Source organism: Musa acuminata, chromosome BXJ2-6 (assembly GCF_036884655.1).
Source record: "Musa acuminata AAA Group cultivar baxijiao chromosome BXJ2-6, Cavendish_Baxijiao_AAA, whole genome shotgun sequence".
Lineage (NCBI taxonomy): Eukaryota > Viridiplantae > Streptophyta > Magnoliopsida > Zingiberales > Musaceae > Musa > Musa acuminata.
This window is the reverse complement of record NC_088343.1, coordinates 9,378,767-9,401,511: the sequence shown is the minus strand read 5'-3', so window position 1 is coordinate 9,401,511 and position 22,745 is coordinate 9,378,767. Positions and strand designations below refer to the sequence as shown.

Genomic DNA, 22,745 nt, shown 5'->3' with positions numbered 1-22,745 from the left:
TAATTCACATTTATGGCAACCCAAGCCAACTTGACAAACATGAACAACATTTATAAATCCACAAGCTAAATAAATTATACAATCAGAACTCCAACTATTCACCACAAGTTCATATCACCATAAATTAGACTTAACATTATGAAATTCCAAATAAGAGAGATCTCCTAACACTTTGACACAGTATATCCATTTCGGTTCATCGACAACATTTCATTACATACAAGACATACTTATACAACAATATCGTAATAACCAACCAGACTTGCCCATTATTCTGAATAGCTATCCACTGCCTCAGCCCAAATCAAACATCTCGAAGAGTGACAAGCTTACCTGAAAGATTTATATAACAACGGAGTGAGCCAAAAAACGGCTCAGCAAGTGACAAAGCATATTCAGAACAAAAGGAACGGTTTCAAACGAGTAAGGTATCATAATGCAAGGCAGAATACAAGAATTCTCAAGGATACCATCTCAATAGATACCAAATCATACGTATCATGTCATTCAAAAACATATTTGATCCATAACGAATGGGGCATATAGTAATTGGAACATATCAATGGCAGATAGGACATTTCAGAACATATCTGTTCATAACAAATGGAGCACAGAGTAATTGGAACATATCAATGACAGATAGGACATTTCAGAACATATCAGTTCATAGCAAATGGATCACAGAGTAATTGAAACATATCAATGGCAGATAGGACATTTCAGAACATATCAGTTCATAGCAAATGGAGCACAGAGTAATTGGAACCTATCAATGGCAGATAGGACATTTCAGAACATATCAGTTCATAGCAAATGGAGCACAGAGTAATTGAAACATATCAATGGCAGATAGGACATTTCAGAACATATCAGTTCATAGCAAATGGAGCACAGAGTAATTGGAGCATATCAATGGCATATGAAATGTTCCGGAGCATATCAACGGCATATGGAACATTTCGAAGCATATCATCAGTGAATGAAGCATTTCAGAGCATATCGAAAACAAATATCGTACAGAAGCTCAAACGTCGTCTTTGACGTTGCAAACATATCAATCTTATCCAAAGCATGTACAGAAACACATAACCAAAGCTCTGGATATCATATCAAACATACAGAAGGTGTAGTGGGATCTCAGTCAGAATGTGATTCATCCATTTCTGAATGACCACCTGACAAAAGTCTCCCACGTCTGGGAGCTCCATCCACCCACGTCTAGGTGAAGTCAAAGGGGGCCGGCAGAGCATCGCAGGCTCTAAGCAATATCCCACATAGCGGGACCCCACATAGCGGGCAAATAAGCGCATACCAGAATATCCCACATAGCGGGACCCCACATAGCGGGCAAATCAGCGCATACCCTTTACCATTTCTGGCAAAGGTCCAGACAATCCCACACACCAGAGTACAAAAGGGCAGTTTCAACAATAAGTAGCATATATCGGAAGCACACGCGGAACAACAAACGTACATGTGCCTTTACGAGTCAATCCGAAGTAAGCAATAATCTTTCACAAGTATATTAAGATTTGAAGGGAATTGAAAGCAAGGGCACATATGGAATCCAAGCAATCACAAATAACTCAATTCAATAAGAAGATTTGATGAATTCAATGTCCAAAGGAATGAAACTGGAATAGGCACATATCGAAAGCAAATGCGGAACAATAGGATATACATGTGCCTATATGAGTCAATACGATATAGCATAAACGTTACACAACAGTTTTCAAGAATGCAATAATTTTAAGGACAAGAGTATACAAGAACTCAAAGCAGTAATATAAAGCTCAATTGAATAAGAAGGCTAAAGGATATCAATTTCCAAAGGAATGAAACCAGAATATGAGAAATCGACCAAAGCTCGATTTCTGGCAGAATACAAAAGGCACATTGAACAAATGATTCAAACTATCAATCGTGCTCCAATTTACTCAGAAATAATCATTGGATAATACTTTCAGATAAGACAGGCTTCATATGAATTGAACTGTCCAACAGAGAGAGTTACAAATAATTTGGTAAGCAAGAGTCATAGAACAAAATCTCTGTTGGCAGAATTCATAATGTCAGATTCAACAGATAACTGGGCAGGTGTTTGGATTTCAGATCTTTCAATCCATATATCAAAGAAAGGTCTACGAGTCTAGTTTCCAATGAAATCAGTTTTGAACAAATCAGAGTTACCACAAAGTCTTATAGGCAGTTCGGTATCAAAAGATCAGAATCTCAAAAGTTGCACAGATTCGAATCGTTACATGTAAACAGGAGATATAACAAATGCAAGGCTAGTACAATTCAAAGTTCCTCATAATCAAAGCAAATGTAGAGATAAAAATGACAGTGGGGAAGATCAGGATACTTGCAATAGAAAGGATCGAAATAAGTGGGAAACTTGCAATAAGAAATATCATAGCAATTATAGGAGAAACGATCAGGGAACTTGCAATATAAAGGATTGAAACAAGCGGGAAACTTGCCTTTCAATGATTTCGATCCGAAGATCCAAAGAAGGTGCCAGCTCAAATCTTTCTACTTTTTCTCCGTGTCCTCTCTCTGTTTCGTTTTGTGCTCCCGTTTTCTTCCTTTCTTCGCAACTACATCACGTGTCGAACATCGAGGCACAGTCACCTGCTCTCTCTTACTCTCATTCCTTCTTTTTCTTTCCCAAACGCAGCTGCCACAGCCGCCGCCGTTGCCGCTGCTACAATCGCAGCCCCTTACACCGCACTACCTTCCTTCCTCCCTTCTCTCACAGACATAACTGCTGCATACACAGTCGCTGCCGCTGCGGCCGCAATCCCGTCCGCAGTCCCCTTTTTTTCCCCCCTTTCCTTTCCTTTCTTTCCCGGCTGCAACCGCCGCAGTCGCAGTCGCAGCCATGGCCGCAGCCACCACAACCGCAGCCTCTTCTTCCTCTGCTACTCTATTTCCTCTCCTACTTCTCTTCCAACTGCAGCTGCCACTGCCGCAGCTGCCACCCCTTCTCCTCTTCCTCTCTTCTTCCTCTCCTTCCCTTTCTCTTCTTCTTCCTTTCCTTCTCTTCTTTCCCAGCCACAGCTGCAGCTGCCATCACCGCAGCCGCAGCCCCTTCTCCTCTTCCTCTCTTCTTCCTCTCCTTCCCTTTCTCTTCTTCTTCCTTTCCTTTTTCTCTTTCCCTGCCACAGCTGCAGTTGCCATCGCCGCAGCCGCAGCCCCTTCTCCTCTTCCTCTCTTCTTCCTCTCCTTCCCTTTCTCTTCTTCTTCCTTTCCTTTTTCTCTTTCCCTGCCACAGCTGCAGCTGCCATCGCCGCAGCCGCAGCCCCTTCTCCTCTTCCTTCTCCTTCCTTTCTTCTTCTTCTCTCCCCGCTGCAACTGCTGCAGTCGCGGCCGCAGCCACGGCCGCAACCTCTCCCTCCTCCCCTGCTCATCTTCCTCTTCTTCTTCTCTTCCAGCTGCAGCTGCCATCGCCGCAGCTGCAGCCCCTTCTTCCCCGGCGTCACACACACCCTCTCCTCTGTTTCCTCTGCAGGAAACAGAGGTATCACACCTCTTTCTCTTCCTCTTCTTCTTCTTCTCCTCTTCCCCTCTTCCCTTTTCCTCCCCAAAGCCACACACCTCCTCGCTGCAGCCTTGCCGCAGCTATCCTCCTCTCTTCTTCTTCTTCTTCTTCTTCTTCTTCTTCTTCTTCTTCTCTTCTCCCTCTTCTTCCTCTCTTCTTCTCCCCACGCCCCACAGCTCCTCGCTGCAGCCCTCGCTGCAGCCACCTCCTCTTCTTCTTCTTCCTCTTCTCTTCTCCCTCTTCTTCCTCTCTTCTTCCTCCTCTCTTCTTTTCCCTCTTCTTCTTCTTTTCTTCAATCCTCATGCCCCACCGCTCTCTCTGTTTCTGGAAGAAACAGAGTGCGTGGGAGGCGGTGGGATAATACCGAATTTTCGGTTTTCCCTTTTTTTTTTTTTTTTTGCAACTTAGCAGTTTAGTCCTTGTAATTTCTATATTTACATATAGGTCCTCCAATTTACATATAAATCTTTATTAATAATTTTTAAAAACGAGGGATATTACACTCTCCCCCCCTTAAAAGAAAATTTAGTCCTCTAAATTGATCATAGCTCAATCGATGAAAAGATGAGGATTATGATATCTTTATTTCCTCCTCCTACTCTTAAATAGTTTCATCAATACAATACAATTACATAATTATCCACGAGTGACCGAAATATTCTCCTCCTTGATCCTCAATAGACGGTAACCCGACCTTCAATCAATTTCTAAAAATACTTGCGTACCCTGTAATTAATCGAGCAAGTCGTTACTTCAGAAAATACTCGTTTTTGATGGTCACCTAATTCAACTGTCTATAATCATTACAAAGCCTCAATGTTCCATACATTTCTTTTAACTAACACCGGAGCACCCCATGATGAAATATTAAGCCAAATAAAATCCTCATTTAACAATCCTTGTAGTTGCTTTTCCAATTCCACTTACTCAAATGATATCTTTCTGTAGAGAGGCTTAGATATTGGGATTATCCCAAGGACCAAATCAAAAGCAAAGTCACATTTGGAGGTAATCCAAGCAAGTCATCCTGGATACATTAGGCAAGGAGATAAATCATGTCCCATACTCTCAAAGTAAAAGATCGACTGATCAAATATACAAAAAGTGATCATTTGTTATATATCAATCCATACTGGTATGATAAGAAGATGGCCAATCCATACCAAGTATAATATCATAACTCCAAATCTCTAGGAGAACTAAATCAGCAAAAGTTCAAGTTCTCCAACAAAAATCAGACAAGAGGACCAGATTCAAGTTCGTTATCAAAGAATCTCTAATGATCGTATTTACATATAGCACATAATGTAGTGGTCTAGGTTGAATACCCAAGTGATAGGCAGAATATTCCGAATCAAATCATAGATGGGACCCATGGTTAAACAAATATTTGCATTCTTTCATAAACATGCATAATACCTTTGACCACTAATTCAGAAGTTTCAGAATCATATTTAGTGATAGCATACACTCTTACATGGGCTGATGATTTAGGTGGCAGTGACTCTTTCTTCTTGTTCAAAGGGCAAACTTTTATTTTATGATCCAACTTTCTACAAGCAAAATAGACTCCAATCACCCGAAAACACAAACTTGTTTCATAATTTAACTTGTACTTCACACATGATTAAGTCTTTGGTGGTGACTTTCCTTTTCAAATCCAAATGTCTTGACCCTCTTGTCATTACTTTCTGATTCATTTCCAATCATATTCTTATTGGTAAACTTGTCCTTATCATTCTTGTCACTGATCTCCAAAAATTCTTTTCATTGTTGCCAATAATAATCAGCCTCTACTTCCAATATAAGGTGACAAAAGAAATCTTTTGATCATCAAAACAATTTTGTACATCAAATATCTTCTCTGTTTGCATCATTCATTTTTCTACCACCAATGAAATTAGGTCCACCACGCTTCCGCTGCGCCACTCTGATTCAATATCCCCGATTACCCCTTTCATCCCACTTAATTAATCAAAATCAGATGAAGTAGGAGGACTAAATGTCATCGTCATCCTAAATTCCTAAAATACATCAAAGAAAATTTCCACCAATCACTATAGTTTCATTAGACCTCAATATATTTTGCACGTCAACATATCAAATATTTCAGTAATCCTCAAACAATGCTATGATACCACCTCTGTCACGCCCCTCAAAATATCCATGATTTTTAAAACTTTCGTCACAGACCAATCCAGGATCCAAACTAACGTTTGAGGACACTGAAAACATTCTATTCATATTCACATCCATAAAACCTGTGCAGTTTATAATCATATATCACATCACTCGATAATTCACATTTATGGCAACCCAAGCCAACTTGACAAACATGAACAACATTTATAAATCCACAAGCTAAATAAATTATACAATCAGAACTCCAACTATTCACCACAAGTTCATATCACCATAAATTAGACTTAACATTCTGAAATTCCAAATAAGAGAGATCTCCTAACACTTTGACACAGTATATCCATTTCGGTTCATCGACAACATTTCATTACATACAAGACATACTTATACAACAATATCGTAATAACCAACCAGACTTGCCCATTATTCTGAATAGCTATCCACTGCCTCAGCCCAAATCAAACATCTCGAAGAGTGACAAGCTGACCTGAAAGATTTATATAACAACGGAGTGAGCCAAAAAACGGCTCAGCAAGTGACAAAGCATATTCAGAACAAAAGGAACGGTTTCAAACGAGTAAGGTATCATAATGCAAGGCAGAATACAAGAATTCTCAAGGATACCATCTCAATAGATACCAAATCATACGTATCATGTCATTCAAAAACATATTTGATCCATAACGAATGGGGCATAGAGTAATTGGAACATATCAATGGCAGATAGGACATTTCAGAACATATCTGTTCATAACAAATGGAGCACAGAGTAATTGGAACATATCAATGGCAGATAGGACATTTCAGAACATATCAGTTCATAGCAAATGGAGCACAGAGTAATTGAAACATATCAATGGCAGATAGGACATTTCAGAACATATCAGTTCATAGCAAATGGAGCACAGAGTAATTGGAACCTATCAATGGCAGATAGGACATTTCAGAACATATCAGTTCATAGCAAATGGAGCACAGAGTAATTGGAACATATCAATGGCAGATAGGACATTTCAGAACATATCAGTTCATAGCAAATGGAGCACAGAGTAATTGGAGCATATCAATGACATATGAAATGTTCCGGAGCATATCAACGACATATGGAACATTTCGAAGCATATCATCAGTGAATGAAGCATTTCAGAGCATATCGAAAACAAATATCGTACAGAAGCTCAAACGTCGTCTTTGACGTTGCAAACATATCAATCTTATCCAAAGCATGTACAGAAACACATAACCAAAGCTCTGGATATCATATCAAACATACAGAAGGTGTAGTGGGATCTCAGTCAGAATGTGATTCATCCATTTCTGAATGACCACCTGACAAAAGTCTCCCACGTCTGGGAGCTCCATCCACCCACGTCTAGGTGAAGTCAAAGGGGGCCGGCAGAGCATCGCAGGCTCTAAGCAATATCCCACATAGCGGGACCCCACATAGCGGGCAAATAAGCGCATACCAGAATATCCCACATAGCGGGACCCCACATAGCGGGCAAATCAGCGCATACCCTTTACCATTTCTGGCAAAGGTCCAGACAATCCCACACACCAGAGTACAAAAGGGCAGTTTCAACAATAAGTAGCATATATCGGAAGCACACGCGGAACAACAAACGTACATGTGCCTTTACGAGTCAATCCGAAGTAAGCAATAATCTTTCACAAGTATATTAAGATTTGAAGGGAATTGAAAGCAAGGGCACATATGGAATCCAAGCAATCACAAATAACTCAATTCAATAAGAAGATTTGATGAATTCAATGTCCAAAGGAATGAAACTGGAATAGGCACATATCGAAAGCAAATGCGGAACAATAGGATATACATGTGCCTATATGAGTCAATACGATATAGCATAAACGTTACACAACAGTTTTCAAGAATGCAATAATTTTAAGGACAAGAGTATACAAGAACTCAAAGCAGTAATATAAAGCTCAATTGAATAAGAAGGCTAAAGGATATCAATTTCCAAAGGAATGAAACCAGAATATGAGAAATCGACCAAAGCTCGATTTCTGGCAGAATACAAAAGGCACATTGAACAAATGATTCAAACTATCAATCGTGCTCCAATTTACTCAGAAATAATCATTGGATAATACTTTCAGATAAGACAGGCTTCATATGAATTGAACTGTCCAACAGAGAGAGTTACAAATAATTTGGTAAGCAAGAGTCATAGAACAAAATCTCTGTTGGCAGAATTCATAATGTCAGATTCAACAGATAACTGGGCAGGTGTTTGGATTTCAGATCTTTCAATCCATATATCAAAGAAAGGTCTACGAGTCTAGTTTCCAATGAAATCAGTTTTGAACAAATCAGAGTTACCACAAAGTCTTATAGGCAGTTCGGTATCAAAAGATCAGAATCTCAAAAGTTGCACAGATTCGAATCGTTACATGTAAACAGGAGATATAACAAATGCAAGGCTAGTACAATTCAAAGTTCCTCATAATCAAAGCAAATGTAGAGATAAAAATGACAGTGGGGAAGATCAGGATACTTGCAATAGAAAGGATCGAAATAAGTGGGAAACTTGCAATAAGAAATATCATAGCAATTATAGGAGAAACGATCAGGGAACTTGCAATATAAAGGATTGAAACAAGCGGGAAACTTGCCTTTCAATGATTTCGATCCGAAGATCCAAAGAAGGTGCCAGCTCAAATCCTTCTACTTTTTCTCCGTGTCCTCTCTCTGTTTCGTTTTGTGCTCCCGTTTTCTTCCTTTCTTCGCAACTACATCACGTGTCGAACATCGAGGCACAGTCACCTGCTCTCTCTTACTCTCATTCCTTCTTTTTCTTTCCCAAACGCAGCTGCCACAGCCGCCGCCGTTGCCGCTGCTACAATCGCAGCCCCTTACACCGCACTACCTTCCTTCCTCCCTTCTCTCACAGACATAACTGCTGCATACGCAGTCGCTGCCGCTGCGGCCGCAATCCCGTCCGCAGTCCCCTTTTTTTCCCCTTTCCTTTCCTTTCTTTCCCGGCTGCAACTGCCGCAGTCGCAGTCGCAGTCGCAGCCATGGCCGCAGCCACCACAACCGCAGCCTCTTCTTCCTCTGCTACTCTATTTCCTCTCCTACTTCTCTTCCAACTGCAGCTGCCACTGCCGCAGCTGCCACCCCTTCTCCTCTTCCTCTCTTCTTCCTCTCCTTCCCTTTCTCTTCTTCTTCCTTTCCTTCTCTTCTTTCCCAGCCACAGCTGCAGCTGCCATCACCGCAGCCGCAGCCCCTTCTCCTCTTCCTCTCTTCTTCCTCTCCTTCCCTTTCTCTTCTTCTTCCTTTCCTTTTTCTCTTTCCCTGCCACAGCTGCAGTTGCCATCGCCGCAGCCGCAGCCCCTTCTCCTCTTCCTCTCTTCTTCCTCTCCTTCCCTTTCTCTTCTTCTTCCTTTCCTTTTTCTCTTTCCCTGCCACAGCTGCAGCTGCCATCGCCGCAGCCGCAGCCCCTTCTCCTCTTCCTTCTCCTTCCTTTCTTCTTCTTCTCTCCCCGCTGCAACTGCTGCAGTCGCGGCCGCAGCCACGGCCGCAACCTCTCCCTCCTCCCCTGCTCATCTTCCTCTTCTTCTTCTCTTCCAGCTGCAGCTGCCATCGCCGCAGCTGCAGCCCCTTCTTCCCCGGCGTCACACACACCCTCTCCTCTGTTTCCTCTGCAGGAAACAGAGGTATCACACCTCTTTCTCTTCCTCTTCTTCTTCTTCTCCTCTTCCCCTCTTCCCTTTTCCTCCCCAAAGCCACACACCTCCTCGCTGCAGCCTTGCCGCAGCTATCCTCCTCTCTTCTTCTTCTTCTTCTTCTTCTTCTTCTTCTTCTCTTCTCCCTCTTCTTCCTCTCTTCTTCTCCCCACGCCCCACAGCTCCTCGCTGCAGCCCTCGCTGCAGCCACCTCCTCTTCTTCTTCTTCCTCTTCTCTTCTCCCTCTTCTTCCTCTCTTCTTCCTCCTCTCTTCTTTTCCCTCTTCTTCTTCTTTTCTTCAATCCTCATGCCCCACCGCTCTCTCTGTTTCTGGAAGAAACAGAGTGCGTGGGAGGCGGTGGGATAATACCGAATTTTCGGTTTTCCCTTTTTTTTTTTTTTTTTGCAACTTAGCAGTTTAGTCCTTGTAATTTCTATATTTACATATAGGTCCTCCAATTTACATATAAATCTTTATTAATAATTTTTAAAAACGAGGGATATTACAGCTGTCGACATGCAGGGTCCACCCGGGGTCCTTCCGTCCCTCTGTACAATCCTCGAGCGTTAGTTCAGAGATGAAATCGGCCAATACCTGGGCTTTTATGGCGTTCCGAGGCAAGTATTGGATGTCGAACTCGTTGAGCTCGACCGACCACCGTAACATTCGTCCTGACACGTCGAACTTGGATAGGATTTTCTGCAGCGGTTGGTCGGTGATGACTTTGATTATGTGGGACTGGAAGTATGGGCGTAGCTTTCGCGCTGTCGTCACCAACGCCAGAGCCAGCCTTTCGATGGGGGGGTACCGCGCCTCGGCCCCGGCAAGGACGTGGCTTACGTAATAGATGGGCTGCTGGTTTGGCGGTGCTTCTCGGACCAGCACCGAGCTAACTGCCCGTGCCGACGCCGCCAAGTAAAGGCCTAGGGTTTCTCCTGGCTTAGGGGAAGCGAGTCGGGGTAGGCGGGTAAGGTGCGCCTTCAGGTCTTCAAAAGCTTCCTCACACTCGGGTGTCTAGGTGAAGTTGTTGACTTGTTGCAGAGCCTGGAAGAAAGGCAGGCATCGGTCGCCCGACCTTGGTATGAATCTACTGAGCGCCGCCAGTTTCCCCGTGAGAGACTGTACTTCTTTGACGGAGCGGGGTGAGTGCATCTGGGTTATGGCCCGTACCTTTTCCGGGTTGGCGTCTATTCCCCTCTGGTGGATGATGAAGCCGAGGAATTTTCCCGAGCTAACCCCGAAGACGCACTTTGCGGGGTTCAAACGCATATGGAATCGCCTGAGGGTCTAAAAAGTTTCCGACAAGTCGGCCAGGTGCGCCTCCGCAGTTTTGCTTTTCACGATCATGTCGTCCACATATATTTCCATGTTCCTGCCAATCTGGCGTCTGAACAGCTTGTCGACGGTCCTCTGGTAGGTTGCCCCAGCGTTCTTTAAGCCGAACGGCATCACCTTGTAGCAATATATTCCTCTGTCGGTGATGAAGGCGGTATTCTCTTGGTCCGCTGGCGCCATGCGGATTTGGTTGTAGCCCGAGTATGCGTCCAAGAAGGTAAGGAGTTCGTAGCCCGAGGTGGCGTCGACTAGCTGATCTATTCTCGGGAGTGGGTAGTAGTCCTTGGGGCACGCCCGGTTGAGATTGGTGTAGTCAACGCACATCCGCCAGCTTCCATTAGGTTTTTTAACGAGGACTACATTTGACAGCCACTGGGGGTACTTTACTTCGGAAATGAATCCGGCCTCTGTCAACCGGTCGACCTCTTCGCTGATCGCCTTCTGCCGGTCGAGGGCGAACCTGCGTGGTCTTTGCTTTACTGGCCTGGCTTCGGGATTGATGTTAAGCTGGTGTTCGGCTACCGTCCGATCGATCCCTGGCATTTCCTTGGGCGACCACGCGAATACATCGGCGTTTGCTTTTAGGAACTCGATGAGCTGGAGCTGGTTTTCTTCGGGCTGAGCTGTGCTGATTTTCACGGTCTGACCGGGCCGATCTCCCTTTATCGGTACCTCGGTAAGCCGTTCAGGCGGTTCAAGGTGTGTTGACATGGGGGCCTCTTCTCGTGGGTCTGGGATATGGGGGCACGCCCTTTTCGGGAGTGAGACCGCGGTGAGGTAGCACCTTCTTGACTCGCCTGGGTCGCTTCGCGATTCTCCAACTCCTGCCGAGGTGGGAAACTTGACGGCTCGGTGGTAGGTTGAGACTACTGCTTTTAGCTTGTTGAGCGTCGGGCGCCCGAGGATGACGTTGTAGGCTGAGGGCAGGTTGGCCACCATGAACGTAGTCATTATTGTCTTGGTTCTTGGCTCCTCCCCAATGGAGACAGGGAGTGTGGTGGTGCCGAGCGGGGAGATTGAGTCTCCGGTGAATCCCGTGAGCGCCGAGCTCATGGGGATGAGGTCTTCAGTGAGTAGGCCGAGCCTTTTGAAGGCGTCGAGGTACAAGATGTCGGCGGAGCTTCCAGTGTCGACCATCACCCGCTTCACCCGAGCGTTGGCGATCTGGATAGAAATTACCAGAGCGTCGTCATGATGGGACCCTTCCCCCTCCTCGGCCCCAAAAGAGATTTCGGGTTCTAGTTCGGGTCGGGGGCGCTTCTCGACCGAGCTCCGGGCGTAGGATTTCCTTGCGCTTGAGCTGCTGCCGCCTGCCGCTGGTCCACCGATGATGACATCGACCTGCCTTTCCACGGGCATCCGGGGACGCGGGGTTGCTTCTCGGGGTTCCTTGAGATAGCGGCCGAGGTACCCTCTTCTGATCAGCTCCTCGATTTGGTTCTGGAGGTCGTGACAGTCCTCGGTGTCATGGCCATGGTCTCGGTGGAACCTGCAGTATTTCGACCGATTTTTGTAAGTAGCTCTCATGGGATTAGGGGGCCGCAGAAGACCTTTCTCCCTGATCTGGAGGAAGATCTCGGTACGAGGCGTGTTGAGTGGGAGGGGCGGAGGCCTCAGGAGGCGCTGCTCGGGGTGGTCGAGCCTCCGATGGGGTCGCGGGTCGGCCGACAAGGTGGTGGTTCGGGGTTGTTCGGTTCGGGATTTCTTCCCGACCGGGCGTCTTCCAGCCGCTAATGCTTCGCCGGCGACGTATTGGCTGGCTCGGTGGAGCATCTCCGGGACAGTGGCGGGCGGCTTCTCGATTAGTGACCAGAAGAACCTCGAAGGTTTCAGCCCCGTTAGAAACGCCTGCATGATCAAAGAGGGGTGAGTGTTCGAATAGCCGCGGATCTCCGCGGCAAAGCGTGTCACGAACTGCGCGAGCGTTTCTTCTTCATGCTGCGACAGTGCCAGCAGAGCGGCTATGGAAGGACGAGGCCGCGCGTTGGTAAGGAAGTTTTGTTCGAACTCTTTGGCGAACTGGTCAAAAGATACGATCGAGGATTGTCGCAGCCGGCTGAACCATGCGCGTGCTGGTCCTCTGAAGGTGGTCGGAAACGTACGGCACATTAGCGCGTCGGACGTGCCGTAAAGGGCCATCTGAGTTCTGAACGCGACGACATGCTCTGCTGGGTCGGAGCCGCCGTCGTACGTTTCGAGGGCTGGCACCCTAAAGTTGAGGGGGACGGGTTTTTCTTGTATTTCCTGAACGAAAGGGGATCCCCCCGAGGTGCCCTCGCTTGATTCATCCCGCGTCCTTTGGAGCTCGCGTCGGAACTCGTCCAGGCGGCGATTGACCTGGGAGAATTGTACCTTAAGGAAGCTGTCCGCCGAGTCGGACGATATGGTGTCAGGCTCGGGGCGACGCCGTGCGGCTCGGGAGGGTGCAGGAGAGACGCGTGTGGGCGAACCTTCGTGGTGGATGGCCCTGTCCCGGGTCTCACCGGTTGCATCCAGTCCCGTGCCCCGCCTCAGATGAGCTGGGTCGGCGGAGGCGTCCGTTAGTCGCCTGATTTCGGGGATAAGTGGGACAACGGTCTGCATTATCTCTGTCATTCCCTGCACTTGCTTAACTAGGGCGAGGAACGCCTCGGGCAGTACGGTTGGGGGGTCGACCGTGGATAATGGGGGTGGGATCCCTAAGTCGTTGAACAGGCGCCAGTAACGATCTGGCGTTGATGTCGGCATTTCTCCCTCTCCGTGGGCGACGGGTTCGAGGGGGTCGGCGTGAGGATCGTTCGGCATTCGGGCCCTCCTTCTAGCGCCAATCTGATGCGGTCTGCACCTGTTTAAGCCGTGACCTCGGGACGTTACGGCTTAGTTCAGGGGTCCGGATGCCGAAGATCGCGGGTAGAGCCTCCTGGTGTCTTCGGGGTGAGTGATCACAGCCGGCCGATCCGCGGGTGATCCTCCGAGGTAGCCAGTTGCAGTCCCTTGGTAACGTGGTCGCCGTGTACCTGCACAAAGGTCGGGCCGTCCTCTGGGCCCGACCCCTCCGACGGTCTTGTTAGTGGGCGAGAAGGGGGTTTTTTCCTCCTCCCATCCTTTTGGGCCCTGGACTCTTTTATAGTTTTGGTCTGATGTTACCTGATGTTCCTGCTTGTCAGAGCGGGGTCGTGCCTCTGACTAGATTTGATGTTGCCATTAGGGTGGCGTGTGGATCATCCGGTCGCAGGGCATGGGGGGCATCGATCGTCGCCCTCTGCGTTTGGGTGAACGCGCTGGGTGTGGATGAGGGAGTCGCTGGCTGAGGGGGTGACGTTGGAGGCGTCGAGTCGACATTAATGCCCGCTCACTCGGACTGGGTGCGGCCTGCGCGCGGAGGGCGTTGTGGCGTGTCGCGTTCGCCATTACTCCCTGAGGGGGGTCTTTTCTGCTGTCCCATCATGGGATGGCTGGCGTCATGGTCCACATCCCTGTTGACTTTTGTGGTGATTCCCCTATCATCACTCATAAATTCTTGACCAAATTTGTGTTTTGTTCTTCGTGATCATGCTGCTGATCCTTCCTTTGTCAATGTAAAATTCAACTTTTGTAAGCTATTCATAATACTCAGTTATCATCAACAACATGGAAGTTCATAAAAACTGCAAAAGATCACCAGCTTCATTCTCAATACCGACAGAAACATTGCATACAATTATTATCGACTTAAAGCTGCAAATGAACGACATCGACCGAAACCTAATTAATGAGAATTCTGTAAGAAACAACCGAGTAACGATACCTATAAAGAATCATAAGCTTCAGCTGCTAAATTTCGATCCCTGATAATAATCCCTCTTGAACTGAAGCACTCTACTAGGCAACAGCAGGCAAGTCTTTGAGCCACGAGTCCAGAGGCTTTCCGATGGAGTACACAATGAACCCTATCGCCCTGAGTGTCTCTGGATCGACCACATTACGCCCGTCGAATATGAAGGCTGGCTTCTGCATGTTATCGTAGATCCTCTGGTAGTCCAACTCCTTGAACTCATCCCACTCGGTCAAGATGCAGACGCCGTGTGCCCCCTTGGTGGCCTCGTATGCGTCCCATGTCACGCTCACCTGCTTCACGGCAGTCGGGCTCATAGGCTGCAGGTGCGCCGGATGGTCCCAATCGAACTTGTTCATCGCGAGGTCGCGTCGGATCTGGTCCTCCGTCACCTGGGGATCGTAGATGCTGATCTTGGCATTGTCCCCCAGGAGACCCTTGCAGACGTCGATAGCAGGGGTCTCCCTCGTGTCCCCGGTGTCCTTCTTGAAAGCGAATCCAAGAACAGCAATCTTCTTCCCTGAGACCGTGTTGAACATGGAGGACACAACCCGGTTCACGAAACGGTTCTTCTGGTAGTCATTGATCTTGATGACCTGCCTCCAGTAGTCGGCCACCTCTGGCAGACCATTGCACTCACATATATAGACCAGATTAAGGATATCTTTCTGGAAACAGGACCCGCCAAATCCAACACTAGCGTTCAAGAACTTGGGGCCAACCCTCGAATCCTTCCCCACGGCATAGGCCACCTCCGACACATTAGCTCCGGTAGCTTCACAGAGTGCAGAAATAGCATTGACGGAGGAGATCCTCTGTGCCAAGAAGGCATTTGCTGCAAGTTTTGACAGCTCTGCAGACCACAGATTGGTGGTGATGATGCGGTCCTCAGGTACCCAGTGGGCATAAACATCTTTCAGTGCTTGAACGGCCTTGCGGCCCTCTGGAGTCTCCCGGCCACCAATGAGAACTCGGTCGGGCTTAAACAGATCCTGGATTGCTGTACCCTCTGCAAGAAACTCTGGGTTCGAGAGGATCTGATACTTGACTCCCCTGCTGTTGTGGGTCAAAATCTTCTCGATGGCCTCTGCGGTCTTGACGGGTACCGTAGATTTCTCGACCACGATCTTGTTGGACTTGGAAACATCAGCGATCATGCGAGCTGCACTTTCCCAGTAGGTCAGGTCAGCTGCCTTGCCTGCTCCAAGGCCCCGAGTTTTGGTAGGAGTGTTCACGGAGACGAAGATGATGTCAGCCTCTGAGACGTGCTGTTCAATGTTGGTGCTGAAGAAAAGATTCTTTCCTCGGCACTGCTTGACTACATCGTCAAGGCCTGGCTCATAAATGGGAAGTTGGTCACTGTTCCATGCTGCAATCCGGCTGACGGAGATATCAACGACGACCACCTCGATGGATGGGCACTTGAAGGCGATCACTGCCATGGTCGGGCCACCAACATAGCCAGCTCCAATGCAGCATATCTTCACCATGTTTCTGGCTTATTGTATGACCTTGAGTGCCTGACATTAATGGTTCAGAAAAATGTTTCTACACTTGTGAAGGGATTAATTTACACAAGATATAAACATATCCTATCATTATAATTTACTTTAAGATACAAAAGTATTCAGATCTTCACACCCAATTAATGTTGAAATCACACACCTACTGTAAAAAGAAATTCTTCATTACTTAGCAAAATATCATCAGTAGATCACTTGCAAAATTTCTTCCTAAAATGCCAAATGGGTTTCACATAGCACAGTGAGGATGTCAGTAAATGGTTTTCAAGACCCCAAAGAAAGCACAAAACTAAGCATCTAATGAGTGCAGATTGATATGAAAGATTGAACTAGCAAATGACCTTCAAGAAGGGAATTTGATCCACAAGATCAGATGCCCACAGACACAATTTTGAATACAGAAAAGACCACTCTAAAAAAAACAATGATTATGTAAATAGAAGATCCGCATCTTCGAAAGTAAATGCACAAGAAGTCAACAAGCTTCACTGAATACAGGAAGCATGTGGAAGGATTACCAGAATATGGATCATCATAATAGGACTGGCAAAACGAAAAATGAAAAACAAGATTCAGCATCTCCGGATTACCAAGAATAAATACCAGGGAAAACAAAAAAGATTAATGAAAAGCTCTGGTCATGTGCAGTATCATCTGACTAAACTTGTGCATTCACTTGTTCCATTTTGCAAGAAAAAGTGATGTTCAAACATAAACATAAAAGTTCACAACAACTGGTAGATCTACGATTTTCTGGGCTTGAATGTTCAGTCGACCATAAATTTCTGTTGCAAGAGGAAAAGAAAAGACAGAAAAAGAGACATTTAAGTGAGTCAAAGTCCTTGAATCAAGATCATCAACAGAAATCTCATAAAATGGGAGGAATGCCTCGAGTATAGGCACCCAAAACAGCAGTATCAGAATTCAGAATGAACAAATGACAAAAGGGAAAAACAGCAATTACAAACTTCTGATCAGGTCATAAACTGAATTACAGAAATCAGCTAAGAAAAATCACCTTCCAAAGTGCTCACACTCTGGCTTCAACAAGGGGTTAGAGAGGAGAATGAGGAGGAGGAAGAGAAACGATTTCTGGTGCCAAAAGAGAAGGTGACTTCCCCTCCTTAAATACCCGAACTCACTGAGATCTACCATCTTCCTTTCAGAAAGTATTCATGTCAAAGGCCAGATTTTACCAGCTTAGTTGGACACTTCAACACGTTTTCAAGCATCTCTGCAAGTCTACCAAACTTGAAAATGAGGAGAAGGTACTTTAGCCCATTTTCCAATAATAACAAACTTTCAGAAACAAGAGCTTCAATAACTATTGTGATTCCATTGCTCATTCCATAAACACCCACTGCAGTGGCACATCCTCCTTATGAAGCAGGAAGAATACATGTATACTAACATTAGATGAAGTTCATATACCATAGCCCATAGCCAAACAACTATTCCAATCATAAGATGATGGCATAAGTACACAAAATCAACAGGCACTGCCGACTGAAACGAAATATCACCAAATAGCCAATTCAGAACTTTCACAACGGATCATGTCTATCTAAATCCAGGCCACAGATCCTGAGTTATCTTCTAACAATTCACAGTCAACACAAGGTCCAAACAGTGTTACCTATTCTTGTTTAGTCCAACTATTTTTGTGACACCCACCAACCGAAGGCACATAAATAGTACAGTGTACAAGAAACTCCAAGAAAAAAGGCGGCCAAGCTCTCATTTGCACATTTCTCCACAAAGAAGAAGACCAAAAAAAATAGAGTAAGAACATGAGAAACAAAACCAAGCATCATCGAAATTGCAACTTCAAGATTCAATTTTTATCAGACAAAAGAGAGAGTAGGCCAAAGATGCTAAATTTTCGAGAGAAGGGAACAAAAAAATCCCTTCTTTTGCAAAGTAAAACAATCTTAACCTTCTGAAAATTATTCGATGACCGTCTTTATTTATCTAAGCGACTTTTGTCACTTCCATTAAAGTAAACAAGAGGACGCTTTAAATTCAAGAAAAGACAGCGACTCGTGACCTAACATTAGGAACGAACTACTTTGGACTTGGAGTGAGACCGAAGCGACCAAATCAATCAAGAATTGAGGGGAGAATTAAGGAGGAGTAATTGCCACCAAATCGGCAGCACCGGATCGAAAATAAACGAAAAAATAAAAAAGGGGGAAAGATCGAGAACGAAAAGAGGTACCTTTTCTTCCGTAAAAATGAGGTTAGGGTTTCTGGCACTTGCTGTCGCAGTCGAGAAGGAGACTGAGGGTGTTTTCGTAAAATTATGATTAAGTGGAGGGAGAATTATCTTTACAACCCCTTTAGATATTTACAACCCATTTAATTTTTTTAATATTTTTAAAATATATTTATATAAATGAACATAAATATTTATTTTATATTTCCTTTTTTCCTTCCTAAATATATTTTTTTTCTAGATATATATTTTTATTTTTTTTATTTTTATTTGCTTGATAAGCGATAAGCAACATTGACGATAATAGACGATAGAGTGGCATCGAGCAACATCGACACATAGATAAAATAAAAGATGTAAAGATAAAAAATATAGTTATTGATCGAGGGATTATAAATAATAAAATTATATTTTATTATTTTTAGAAGTCATCAATTGGGGAATAACAAAATGGGGTTGATATTATTTCGTCAAATCATACAAAATGATATGACATTGGCAACAGAATCAGTAGACATTCTTTATGACAGTAGATGGAGAATAATTGATCGAACAATCGATTCTGACCGGCACATAGAATTCATGTGATTCTTTCCTCACTCTGTTCTATCTCATCCTGTTTCCAGACTCCAATCATATATATATATATATATATATATATGGAGATGCAAAGAGAAGATCCAATACGTTTGTTGAATTCGTCATGAGTTGGGTGTGTTTCTGGTGCAGCCATTGACCTTCTCAAGAGCCAATAAGAACATCTCATACAAGAAGACAAGAAAAAGTTAGGAGGGTGTTGGATGAGAATGGGAGTTCTCACAACCTCAGACTCTAGGCATTAGGACAATGTTGTGTTAGGCATGACTTCTACTCGATCATGACAGCTGCAGAGATGCAAGCAGACTTATTGCTTTCTTTGACCTGATCATAGAAAAATCCAGGGGCAAGGTTTTAGCATTTCAAAGACATCAGTCATGTGAATGATGATGATACAGTATAGATGATGAAGATTCAAGTCACAGAAACAACCTCTTTGTGGAAGGCCTTCTCCATGTCAATTAATGGTTGCCAGCACAAGGTTCTCCACCTACCAATGGCAGAAGAAATAGCTGCACATGCACATTGGAAAGATGCCTTTGTGCCAACCTGCAGCCTCAACAATTGAAACCTCACCAAACTGAGTAGAAGCATTAGTTTTGTAACATTCTAATACTGAAAAATAAATAGTCAACTCTATCAGCACTTAACCACAAATGTTGGAGTAATTATCATATAATCCCTCGTCACCGACTCGTATATTTGAGTCCTTAGTGCCATCCTAGCTATTGTTTTGCTTCATTCATGATTACGGTGTATCATAAACATGTGATCAAGCATGAAGCAGCAGATGTAGGGAAAAAAAAATATAGTTAGCATGGATTTATGTGCAATACATGAATAAAGGTATCATTTTTTTGCTTGGAATTATAGTTGTATAGCTCTGACAGAATAAAGATGATTCCAGCCCCCATGTGAGTAGCAAGGAGAGCATACACTCAACCTGCCATAAGATGAGACATGCAAACTGATTACTAAAACATTTCGATTATAGATGCTTCAATTCACAGATCACAACTGAATCATGATTTTTAACTGAGCTGTTCAAGAGTAGATAGGGGGACAAAGCATCGCCTGATGCAATAGAATTATAATCCATTTTTGCACAAATTAAACAGACATTGCCGAGGGGAAAAAAAGAAATTATATTTACCTTGAAATATATAGAGTATATGAACAAGGTGTATAGTTTTGAAAACAAACCTTGATTAACCTTGAGTCTGACAGAATTGAATCTAAGAAACATAATCATGTCAGAATTGCAAAAAAAAAAAAAAGTCTCGGATTAGACAAATGAAACAGATAGTGCTGATGAAAAAGATCAGATTGTGCTTGTACCTTAGACACATCCAGCAACTAGGTCTAGATCTTGCTGCCCCTGAGAAGTAATCCCCCTCCCACTGAAATCTAAAATTGGTGCTCGTGGGCTTTGAGCTTTAAGTTTGGGCTGATCCAATAATCATAAGAGTTCCTGCATTGCGATAGACTATGACACAATTTGAGGCAATAAATCCATCACTATCTAATATTTCAGGTCCATTTAAGATTTTTTAAAAAGATCACTACTCTAATCATGAACTTGACTGTAAATATAGGGATGACAATGGGAAATCCTTCATCTCCAGTTAGAAATAAATGGTAGCTGCCAGCTATTATGTGCTCATAGGCTTCTACAAAGTACTTGCTTTAACGGTTTGACCCTTGTTTTCTCCCTTAGCCAAGGTGAAGAATATGTATAATTACATGTTTATGTAAACGACATCAACAGAATTTTCTTCTTGAGAAAGGTTGGTTTGTAAATGCATCAGTTGGGTAGTATAAGAGAATGGACAAGCCAATCCTACTCCAGATTAGTAGTAAACATAATATCTGGTTTATTTTTCCACTGCACAGTTATTGGTGCTTGAATCAGCAAGCTGAAGGGAAACAATAAACATGACCCAGAACTGATTGCAGGCAAAATTAAAAGAGAAAGGAAGAGTCAGGACTTCTTGAAAGACACCCAACAGAAGAAACTTTCTTTCTGCAAAGTTGAAGGCCAGCAACTTTATGACCTGCTACAACAGAAAAATTAGATCAACCATTCTGCTACATACTCTTAAAAGAAGAAGAAAAAAAAACAAATCTGCTCTTTAGTCCAAAGGTCATAAGATGCAAAACTTGGACAGAGTTTTCCAAGGTCTCTACCAAGAAAGTTTGTGATGAACTTTATCACTGTAACCATTTACACTCTTCATTCTTCTTTGTGTCCAAACCACCCATGTGTCTTAAACAATAGGAAATTTCCTCAATTCCATGGATAAACATTAATGTGAGATGAGTTAATCAGGGAGTATGAAGAAACTACAAATAGATTCAAGAGTTATTTTGCTTTCTCCAGCAAAGTTACAAGTAGACCAAACTAGTGTGAGTACTAATGGCAAAGGAAAGCCTATTTCCAAGATAGACTGCAAGACAAAGTAGTCATCATTGCCTTCAAAGAGTATAGTACACGAGGCTCTCACCAATGTGGGGTATTCCACCAAATCTTTGCTATGGGCTATCAACATAATGCCAAAGTTCTAGCTGAATTCATAGCCAACACTAATCTGGACAAGAAATATATTCTTAATAGAAAGATAGCTCAGACACTAAAAAGACTACTCAAGCACGATTAAATTCTTCGTTCCTGACAAATAGCATCTTCGTCGATCCACTTGAAGAACATCATCAGCACAAAGCAACTAAAAATAGGTCTTGCAACCAACAATTGGTAGAGTCAATTTTCTCCGCACCATTTGAACAAATCAAACCAATCAAGACTGTCAAGGCGCCATTTTTGAGTGAGGAGAAAAAGAGAATCTCTACGGCCCTATCTCGTCCAATGCCCAAGATGATATCAATACAGGAACAGAAACCTAATCTGAGATCAGAACTACAAACTGCAATAAACCTCTGACCTATTTCATTTCCGGTGCCCTCCGCCTCCGAGGGTGTTACTGTGCTCCTCCACGCGTGTCGTAAGGTACCCAGCGACGACCGCCCTGGCGTCGCTGCCGCTGCGGTCGCTGTGGCGTCGGAGACTGTCGACGAGGGCCTTCGGCACTCCTTTGTTCGACGAAGAGAATGAAAAGATCGTTCTCCTATATTGATTCATTGATGCAAGGAGAGGAGGAAGATGTTAGCTCAGATTGCAGCAACGGATGCCAATCAGGCTGGACCGACTACTTAGGTCAGTCCTCCGGTGACTGCCCTTAGCTTCTCATCCGTGACAAAGGTGGTTCCTTTGAAGAAGAGGAGGAGGAGGAGGAGGACCTGTCCATGGTCTCCGATGCGTCCACCGGGCCTCCTCATTTCGGGAATAGGACGAGCATTCCTGCTGTTATCTTCTTTCCAGCACTTGGTTTTAGGGTGGCGGTTGCCTCTGCTCTGCCTTGACTCCGGCTGCTGGATTGGCCACGGGCGGTGCCAAGAAGAGGCGAGTCGAACTAGAGCAGCAGAGACAGCGTTCTTCTCTGTTGGGTGACGCTGCCAGCTCGCCTTTGTTCAGCTTCTCCAAGGCATGCTATATTCCTGATCCCTACTCTCTACCGTCTGGTTTCAATCCACCCCTCAGCTTCAATGAAGGCATTTTGGAGTTCACTTGTGGCTTTAAGGTGCATTTATGGTTCTCCTTCCACTAGTTTTTTTCCTATTTTGACTGACAAGTATGATCTCGAACAGAGAAATCTCCAATTGGAGAAGCAAATGGGCTACCTTCAATCTTCAGTTCCTGTGGAGCCAATCCCTTCAAGACCAGTGGAGTGATCTCCATAACCTACATTCCTTGATGCGATTCTATTCCTCGACTCGCTCTTTCTTTCTTGTCTTGTGTAATCGACGTAGGTAAACGAGTGCCCAAGACCCTCTTCGACAGGCTCCGATAC

The 22,745-nt window shown here is 44.5% G+C and overlaps 2 protein-coding genes and 1 long non-coding RNA gene across 6 annotated transcripts; all 3 read right to left on the bottom strand.

Moving 5' to 3' along the window:
* Positions 1–30: 30 nt before the first annotated feature.
* Positions 31–14,203, bottom strand: LOC108952826 (uncharacterized). The gene is made up of 3 exons (XM_065112278.1): positions 8,324–14,203; positions 2,484–6,173; positions 31–333 (listed from the first exon to the last, which is right to left on the bottom strand). The coding sequence occupies exon 1, from the start codon at positions 13,494–13,496 to the stop codon at positions 10,665–10,667; it is 2,832 nt and encodes a 943-aa protein (XP_064968350.1). The 5' UTR covers positions 13,497–14,203; the 3' UTR covers positions 31–333; positions 2,484–6,173; positions 8,324–10,664.
* Positions 14,204–14,328: 125 nt separating this feature from the next.
* On the bottom strand, positions 14,329–17,361 carry LOC135614671 (UDP-glucose 6-dehydrogenase 5-like). Its single transcript, XM_065112281.1, has 2 exons — positions 17,047–17,361; positions 14,329–16,025 (listed from the first exon to the last, which is right to left on the bottom strand). The coding sequence occupies exon 2, from the start codon at positions 15,993–15,995 to the stop codon at positions 14,553–14,555; it is 1,443 nt and encodes a 480-aa protein (XP_064968353.1). The 5' UTR covers positions 15,996–16,025; positions 17,047–17,361; the 3' UTR covers positions 14,329–14,552.
* Positions 17,362–18,583: 1,222 nt separating this feature from the next.
* On the bottom strand, positions 18,584–22,547 carry LOC135614673 (uncharacterized). Of its 4 annotated transcripts, XR_010487633.1 has the most exons (4): positions 20,179–22,547; positions 20,044–20,075; positions 19,273–19,389; positions 18,584–19,164 (listed from the first exon to the last, which is right to left on the bottom strand). It is a non-coding gene; the product is annotated as an uncharacterized LOC135614673 (long non-coding RNA). The 4 variants fall into 4 exon arrangements; XR_010487632.1 differs by having other exon boundaries at positions 20,044–22,547; XR_010487631.1 differs by having other exon boundaries at positions 18,662–19,164; positions 19,273–20,075.
* Positions 22,548–22,745: the final 198 nt, after the last annotated feature.

Bases quoted from the DNA above. Each gene is read 5' to 3' on its own strand.
- LOC108952826 (XM_065112278.1), bottom strand. From the start codon at position 13,496: ATGCCGAACGATCCTCACGCCGACCCCCTCGAACCCGTCGCCCACGGA.
- LOC135614671 (XM_065112281.1), bottom strand. From the start codon at position 15,995: ATGGTGAAGATATGCTGCATTGGAGCTGGCTATGTTGGTGGCCCGACC.